Genomic DNA, 8,749 nt, shown 5'->3' on the forward strand with positions numbered 1-8,749 from the left:
GCTTGGGGTAGCTTCATGGGTGGGAAGTTCTGGCATCTAACCCATTCAGGCCACACCTGAGCCCTCACCTGTGCAGGTGGAACGGAAGGGCAGCTGAGGTAGGGAGCCTCCCTAGTGGAAGGCTGGTGATGCCTGGGCTGGGTTCACAGCCCAGCTCTAGCCAGCGGGGAGGGCTGGGTGGGAACCACGCTCAGATTATTCCTTAATCATGCTGGGAACGAGAGTACAGGGCTGGGAACTCTCTAGAAGACTTTGCTGGAAAATCCACCGGCACCAGCTGGGCTACCCCACAGGGCCTCTGGGCTGGCCTCCCAGACCCCTTTTCCCAGCCCTCCGCAGACGGCAACGGGAATCAGGGGCCCTAGGGAAGAGGGTAGGAGTCAATGAAGGGGGGCGGGGGAGGAGAAGAGGGGGGACTCCAGCCCCTGAAGGGCTCACTGGCGTCCCTGGTAGAGATGCCCAATGGGCAGGTGGCTAAATAGTGGGCCTGCTGCTTCCTCATCTGTCCTTCTGCCCTCAGGTGTGACGTTCTCCGATGTGGTGAGCGCCACAGAGCCGTGCAAGCCGTGCACGGAGTGCGTGGGCCTGCAGAGCATGTCTGCGCCGTGCGTGGAGGCAGACGACGCTGTGTGCCGCTGCGCCTACGGCTATTACCAGGACGAGACTACAGGTCGCTGTGAGGCGTGCCAAGTGTGCGAGGCGGGCTCAGGCCTCGTGTACTCGTGCCAAGACAAGCAGAACACCGTATGCGAAGAGTGCCCCGACGGCACGTACTCTGATGAGGCCAACCACGTGGACCCGTGCCTGCCCTGCACCGTGTGCGAGGACACCGAGCGCCAGCTGCGCGAGTGCACGCGCTGGGCAGACGCTGAGTGCGAGGGTGAGAGCAGCTGGGGCTGCCAGTGTGCTCAAGGGGGCCGGAGCGGTGACGAAGGGCGCCCCCTGGGCGTCGGCAAGTGCCCTGCCAGGGCCAGCAAGCACCCTCTCTGAGCCTCAGCCTGTACGTTGGGTCACCTCAGGGAGGGGGTAGTTCCTGATCCTTTAGTCACCAAAGTCCTCCTTTCATTATTTCCTTCTTGGGGCTAAGTATTTAGAAGACCATTATCACACTCCCAGGCCGCAGTTACTACATTGCAGTTGGTCTTGCAGGGCTTTATTCATCCCTGGCTGCCAGCTAGCAATTGGATGGGCAGGTGATAAGCACTAGGGTATTTCTGGCCAGAGGAGTACGTGTTTGATCCTTGAAGCAGGCTTTCTGAACTGGAAAAGGTACTTGAGGACCCTCAGGAGATGGAGCCTTTTGGCTCTGTGACCTGGCCTAGGTGCATGGTGCTTTATGGCTCTGCGACTCACCCACCCTCTGGGACCTGAAACGGAGCCTGTAGGAGTGACATTAGGAAGGTCTCTTTTCCCTCTGAACCTCAGTTTCCTCACTGGTCACATACTTGTTCCGCTTCGGTGTTTGGCATCTGGGGGAGGAGTGGACAGTCATTGTTACAATTTAGTGAAGGATAAGGTTGGACATAGGACCACGAAGGAGGTGGCTGGGAGGAGGGGCTTTGGGGACAGAGGAAGAAGGGGAGACGGGAGAATAGGGCAGGGTACACACAGAGGGCTCTAAGGTCCTAGTCTCTACTTCTGTTTCCACATTCTGAGCAATCCTCTCTTCTCTGCCTTTTGGGGCTGTGTGTGCTGGGATGGGGCAGTTCCTGGGCTGGCGTGGGGAAAGAAGCACCGTGGGACGGTGCCAGGGCAGAACTGTTTTGGTCTTTGGTGATGTCTGTCTCAGGGAAGGTGAGTGGGCTTTCCTATGCAGGGAGAGCTTGGCAGTGTCTTTATTTTCTGTCTGTCCCTGAGCCCTCAGGGAGCCCTCATTCTGAGAAGGCAACATACCCTCTGCCCTTGGGCAGCCACAGCCCCAGCACTTAGTCCTTAGCTGAGGGAGGAGACGCCTCAACTTTGGAGCTCCCCCATTCTGATGGAGGCAGCACGGCTTCTGTCTTCAATCAACCCCTAGTCGGATGGGGGAGTTGCTTCCCCTGCCCGTGGGGAGCCTCCAGTCTTACAGGCACTGCAATACACCCTTGTTTCTTTCTCACATCGGTTGATCTCCAGCTCCGAGAGGGAGCTCGGGGTGGAGAGGCTGTTAAGTTGGGCTGAGGCCAGGTTTGTGTGTGAAGCTTCCTGTATTGAGACGTGGTTCCAGTGATGATAATCCAGGGCTGGGAGACAGGCAGAGTGGCATCAGGCAACAGGCAGAGCAGGGGGGGTGGAGGGCATTTAAGCAGCCAGGCAACAAGCGGGCGGGCAACACGGTTCCATGGACAAGTCCCAACCAGCCGGTGGGGGGACCAGCCAGTCAGGGGTCAGGGGCGTGGTTAGAACAAAGAAAGGTTGCAGCTGGGGGAGGGGCAGGCTTTGCTTTTTGGGGTGCTCACAGATTCCTTCTAGATACCACCCCACTTTTCCAGCTACCCTGAGGGAGGAGGTGACCCCTGAGGCGTGTGTTTATCCCTGTCCCTGTTCCCCTTTCAGGTCCAGCCTCGAAAGTGTTAAATGTCAGCTCTAGGGCAGAGGGATCATTTCAGGAAATAGAATTTGATTCTTGGTTTGGTTGCTCCCCCCACCCCACCCCACCCCACTCCCAGTGCACCGGTTTTTTTTTCCTGCATATATGTTTCTGGTGTTAACCTGGTGACTCACCCACCCTCAGGGCAGAAGGGCCACCCCTTGCCCCAGTGAAATGTAGGTTGAGGAGGGGTAACCTGGTCGCTCCTTCCACCCCCAAGCCTGACATCTCCCAGTCCGGAAACAACTGACAGGATTGGCCAAGGGCTGAATGGGTTGGAATGTTGGTGGACATGGCCACATCTGGATCTCATCCCCCTACCACACCCCCACAGAGGGGATTGGAGTGATGAGGGGAGAGCGCTCTGGACAGTGCTGTCTTCAGCCTCTCTGTCCCCTACTGCCCTGTCTCAGCCCTGCCCCACTGCTTTCTAGTTTCCATCATGGCCTGATTCACAAACATCTCCCCCTACACACATATACCTTCAGCCTTGGGATTGGGGTTGGTGTCTGGTCTCAGGCTGCTCCCTAGCTTACTCAGTCCCCTAGTCTAGAGAAGGGAAGACCCTTCTCTGTCCAGGACACCCTTTCTGAGGCTGCCAGAGCTGTGTCTCTCCACTTCCCATCCTGTCCCTCCACCTCCTCCCCGGTCTGAGATGGAGGAGGGGTGGGATAGGGCCACAGATGGCAGCCCCCTTCCCACTGCCAGCCAGATGGATTCCAGATTCACATCTGGGGGCCTTACCCCTCAGAAGGCGCTGAAAAGGGGGGGCCTTTGAAGTGTCTTCCTCCTGAACTGAGAAGGCCCAGCAGAGAGTTGGGCAGCTTCTACTCCAGCATGGATGGGCAAACTGGGGGCTGGGCAGAACCGAGCTGGAGAGCACCATTCCCTCCTCTTTACCCTATTGGCATGTCCTGTTTCTTCCCTCCTTGCCCCAGGCGTGGGAAGCAAGAATGGATGGGGTGGGCAGCTTTGCCCAGACAGGTACCCCCAGGCCATGCAGGGCCCACAACCCCTGGCACTGCCCCTAGCTGGGTGGAAGAATGGAAAATCCCACTTACTGGTGCCAGGAGGGGCCAAGTCCCCTGCCAGGTAGGCTGGAAATGCTCAGCTGGCATGAGAGGACCTAGATGGGTGGCCAGGTACAGTCTCCCTCTCTCTGAGGCAGTGGGCAGGATCTGCTTTGTAGGTTCTCTCTCTACCTGCACTCTGCTCTCTGCTCAGGAGGGTTCAGTCTGCCCAACACAGCTTTCTTTGGGTGGTGAGCAGAGTTGGGGCCAGGCAGGCCAGGAGACAGAGGCTGACCCCTGTCCAAGAACTGGCTGGAGGGAAGTAAGCCAGCTGGGAACTCCCCCTCCCCCCCACCCACATCCTACCCAAGCCTAGAGTCTGGGACATCAGAGATAGGAAGGGAGGGTGCCAGCTCTCAGAGAGGTGGGACGGGGATAGGTACCTCTTTGACTAGACTTGAGTCTCCCCATCCGTCTTTAGAAGGTAACTGGGATCATATGGGACAGCCTGGGGCCAGAGAGGTTTTGACACTTCCCAGAATGAAGCCAGCTTGATGCTTTCTTATGGTCCTCCCTCTTTTTTCTGTGTTCTCCTTCATGCCAGGCTTCTAGGTACCCAGAGGGAGCAGAACAGAATTCTAGGGTGACACCTATGCCCAAGGTAGAAGGGCGATTACAGATCATCTCTCTTAATATTCCCATGGGGAAATTGAGAAGTAACACAGTAGATCAGTGACAGAGCTGAAGTAGACCCAGATCCCCTGACCCCCAGACCCTTGCTCTTCTCCATCATGACATCATACACACACTCCCCACCCTCACCCCTGTTGCATAACAGCTAGGCATATGAGCACCTGGAACCAGGGGTAGGGGCTCAGGAAGAAGCACTGGAGTGAGTCAGGACATAGGTGGAGGGGCCTGTAGGGTAGAGCAGGACCTCACTTCTATAGCTCTTTCTTCTAGAGATCCCTGGCCGTTGGATTACACGGGCCACGCCCCCAGAGGGTTCAGACAGTCCAGCCCCCAGCACCCAGGAGCCTGAGGGACCTCCGGAATTAGACGTCGTAGCCAGCGCTGTGGCAGATGTGGTGACCACAGTGATGGGCAGCTCCCAGCCCGTGGTGACCAGAGGCACCACCGACAACCTCATCCCTGTCTATTGCTCCATCTTGGCTGCTGTGGTTGTGGGTCTCGTGGCATATATTGCCTTCAAGAGGTGAGAGGGGGCAGGGGACAGAGAATGGGAATGTTTGCTCTCAAGGAGAACTTTGCTCTGACCTTGAGCTGAAAACACATGCACCCTTTTAACTCAACCCCAAACCGAGTTCATCCTCACTAACCATCAGCTGCCCCACTGCATGGCATGGCAGGTCAGCAGGAGGTGAGGGAAGGGGAGGATCCTGTCGTGGCTCTAGCACCTTTCTGCTCCCAGGCTGTTCCCCTTCCCTGACCTCCCCAACTGCATGCAGAGAGTTGCCTGTGCCCTCATCCCCTGGAACCCCATTCACCCACACAGTTACCTATGTGTGCATGTCACATGGGATCCCATGGCACCCACATCCAGGAATCCAGAACATGCAAGAACACCTGGAGGGCATTTTAAAACTTTAAATGCATTTTTCATTCTTTAAAAAAAAAAATCATCAAAGTAATAGATGCCTGTTGGGGAAAATACAAACAAGACCAATGTCGGTAAAGCAGAAAGTGAAAGTCCCCTTTATGTCTCCAAATTCTACGCCTTTCTTCACTGGAATCTGTTTGGAATGGATCCTTCTCAACTGTTTTCTGGGCATTTATAAACACACATCTATAAAATGTTTTATAGTTATACATAAACACAGGTTTGTTTTTTAAAAAGAATGAAATCGTACTGTACATGTTATACAATTTATTTTTTCACTTAATCTCCCTTGGGAGAGCTTTCCTAGGGACATACAGATTATCTGATTATTTGTAACCACTCATTCAGTAATATGGATGGATCATAATTTCAGCTTTTTGTTATTGCTTATAATAGCAGCAGAAATTCTTGTATATATCCCTGCACACATGTGGAAGCATTTTAGAAGGGTGGACTGTGAAAACTAGAATTCCTGGGAAGTCATTTATTTATGCACCATTTATTCCATAAACACTTATTGACCGCCTTTGGTGTACACCAAGCCCTGAGTGCCCTTCTGCCCTCACGGAGCTGTCGGTGTAGCCTGGAACAGAAGTGTAAAGAAGTAAGAATTGTAGATACTATGGCTGGGGTCATAACTGGCACCTACCATGCCCCTGGCCTCCACCCATCAGAGCAGATAGCTTGGCCACACTGGCCAGTGAGGCCCCTCAACCCTGAGACTGGCCTGTCCTCTGGCCCCAGGTGGAACAGCTGCAAGCAGAACAAGCAAGGAGCCAACAGCCGGCCGGTGAACCAGACGCCCCCACCCGAGGGTGAAAAACTCCACAGCGACAGCGGCATCTCTGTGGATAGCCAGAGCCTGCATGACCAGCAGCCCCACACGCAGACGGCAGCAGGCCAGGGTGAGGAGCGAGAGCGGGCAGGGGAGCTGAGGCAGGGAGAATAGAAGTGACTAAAATCAGACTGTAGGCAGGACTGCCAGAGGGGCTGGCTAATGGAGGCCTTGGTATGGAGGGACGACGGGAGAAGCCAGGTGAGGAAGATGGATAGGAAGGTCCTTCCAAGGGGCTGACTTGGGAAGTGGAGGCTTTTACAAGTTGGAGCATCCAGACTCATCAAGATAATTGTCCCCCCTGGGGGCTAATTACCCCAAAAGTAGCTGCAATTAGCCTCCTGCCCTGGACTTCTGGGGAACAAGTAGTTAATTATGCACCCTCATCAGTGTCCTATAATAGCCCAGCTCCAGGACACTTGCTTCAGTTGAGTCTGGAACTAAGGAGTCTGTCTCCTCCAACATGGCCTTGATTAATTGTTGGGGGTGAGATGGGGGTGGTGGGGGGGAAGGAAGCAGAGCTGGAGCGATGAATGAGGAGGGGGACAATGAGTCAGCACCCCCGGCCCCTCTACAGCCCTGCCCCCCATCCCTCCGCCTCTAGACCCTCCCCAGATTGGGAGAAGAAATGCCTTGGCCTTTTAGGGCCTTACCCCTGCTCCCACCCCCACTAAGGTTGGGCACCCTGTGGGGTCAGGGCAGGGGGTAGATCTGACTCCCTCTGGGTTCCTAACAGCCCTCAAGGGTGATGGAGGCCTCTACAGCAGCCTGCCCCCGGCCAAGCGAGAGGAGGTGGAGAAGCTGCTCAACGGCTCTGCAGGGGATACCTGGAGGAACCTGGCGGGCGAGCTGGGCTACCAGCCTGAGCACATAGACTCCTTCACCCATGAGGCCTGCCCTGTCCACGCCCTGCTCACCAGCTGGGCCGCCCAGGACAGCGCGACACTTGACGCCCTCCTGGCCGCCCTGCGTCGCATCCAGCGTGCCGACATTGTCGAGAGCCTGTGCAGCGAGTCCACGGCCACGTCCCCCGTGTGAGCCGACCGGAGCCCCCACCCTGCCCCTACATTCCGACAACTGATGCTCCAGCCATCCCCCCATGGAGCCGCCCTGGACAGGCGGCCTGCCAGAGCCCAGCTCCTCTTGGCACGGCCTGAAGCCCAGGCCCCCACAGCCCTGTTGCTGCTCCCTGTGCGGCCCCTTCGCTTCTGACTGAACTCCCTCTCCGGCGAAAGAAGTGCCCCGCCGCCTCCTCCTCCACACCCACCCTGCCCCATCACCGTCTGGGCCTTCTACTACCTTCCCTCCACTTGCCTAGGTGGGCCAGCCTCCCCCCACCCTAGCCGGTGTCAAATCTGGGGCTGACACACACCAGTAATGGTGTTGGGCCTGTGACAAGGCCCTGGAGACTCAGAGGGAGAGGCCAAGGAGCCAGAGCCATGGACTCTACACTGTGAACTTAGAGAGAGGGCCTAAACCCTTCCTCAGGCCCCTCACCCCTCCCCTCTGGCCTGAGCAGATGAGGCTCAGAGGCCCCTCAGGGCTGGAGGATTTTGAAATCTAGTCCACCCCGCTCATTTTACATACAGGGTGGTGAGGCCCAGAGAGAGGCAGTGACTTTCTCAAGGTCACCCAGCAATGCAGAGGCTGAGTGTGGGCTGGCACCCTCCTCTCTGAAGGAGGGGCTCAGGCCTCAGGTTTATCTAAGGGCTGAGGGAGAGGGCCCAGCGACCCTCTGGGAAATGTCTCTAAGCCCAGTGGCCTCTGTCCTCCATGTACTCCAGGCCTGTCCTGACCCCTGTGGAAGTGGGATGCTTTGGCCAGGGTCTGGATCATTAATCCATCATGATCTGATTAAGGTTTGGGGTTTGTGGAATGGGGTACTGCTCCCCTCTAGGCACGTCAATATGGCATTGGGGGGGAGTCAGAGAAAAGGTCATGTGGTCCCAGTCTGTTGCTGCCCTCAGCCCTGGCCTAGACCCAAAGCCAACACGGGCAGCATCTTCCCCTTGAATCAGCCCCGGGGGTCAGGGACTAAGCCCCCCTACCCCCATCCGTGCAACACACACACAGGATGAGAAATCTTGCTTTCCTCCACCCATTCCTTCTCTTGGGCTGTGACCGGATACTGCCCGGGGCAGCTGCCAGAGAAGCAAGGGAGGGAATTAAACTCTGTTCTCAGTCTTCCTTCGCCCCCGAGTTTGGCGGGCCAAGGACTGCTGAGGCTGGAGCTGGCGTCTGTCTTCCAAGGGCCTGCGCGTGAAGGAATGCCCCCCTCCCGCCCCCCACCACCCCTTCCCTGCGTGCATGGGTTGGCTTGGCCCAGAGGGCTCATCCATGTTGCACTGAAGAAAAGCGGACCAGTGTGAGAACGCAGCAAGAAGGAACTGAGTTAGACTATGGCCCGTAGGGTCTCTCCTAAGTTTAGAGGACCCTGCGAAGGACTGCCTTTCCCTAGCTTGGTTCCAGAAAGGGGCCGTGAGGGTCTCAGAGGCGTTTCCACCCTCTCCCTGGCTTGTTCTGTTTTGCTTGATGTTGGAATGAGTGTGGCTCCCCCTCTATTTAGCATGAAAGAGCCCCAGGCAGGATGTGCGCTGACAACTACCCCTTCCCTACACAGGGTTCTCCCAACTCTGTATAAGGGACTAGGAGCATTGTATGTAGATGGCATTTCTTTGACCTCAGTCTGTGATGGGAGGAGGAAACTCACCTGC

The 8,749-nt window shown here is 56.5% G+C and overlaps 1 protein-coding gene across 1 annotated transcript; it reads left to right on the forward strand.

Moving 5' to 3' along the window:
* Window positions 1-398: 398 nt before the first annotated feature.
* On the forward strand, window positions 399-8,265 carry NGFR (nerve growth factor receptor). The gene is made up of 4 exons (XM_023553606.2): window positions 399-880; window positions 4,543-4,795; window positions 5,945-6,105; window positions 6,772-8,265. Exons 1-4 carry the CDS (start codon window positions 463-465, stop codon window positions 7,071-7,073), a joined length of 1,134 nt encoding a protein of 377 aa, XP_023409374.2. The 5' UTR covers window positions 399-462; the 3' UTR covers window positions 7,074-8,265.
* The last annotated feature ends 484 nt before the right edge of the window (window positions 8,266-8,749 follow it).

This window comes from Loxodonta africana, chromosome 18 (assembly GCF_030014295.1).
Source record: "Loxodonta africana isolate mLoxAfr1 chromosome 18, mLoxAfr1.hap2, whole genome shotgun sequence".
Classification (NCBI taxonomy): Eukaryota; Metazoa; Chordata; class Mammalia; order Proboscidea; family Elephantidae; genus Loxodonta; species Loxodonta africana.

Coding starts and splice junctions, on each gene's coding strand:
- NGFR (XM_023553606.2), top strand. CDS start 463: ATGGGCAGGTGGCTAAATAGTGGGCCTGCTGCTTCCTCATCTGTCCTT. Junction 881..4,542: donor GGCAGACGCTGAGTGCGAGG/GTGAGAGCAGCT, acceptor TCTTTCTTCTAG/AGATCCCTGGCCGTTGGATT. Junction 4,796..5,944: donor GCATATATTGCCTTCAAGAG/GTGAGAGGGGGC, acceptor CTCTGGCCCCAG/GTGGAACAGCTGCAAGCAGA.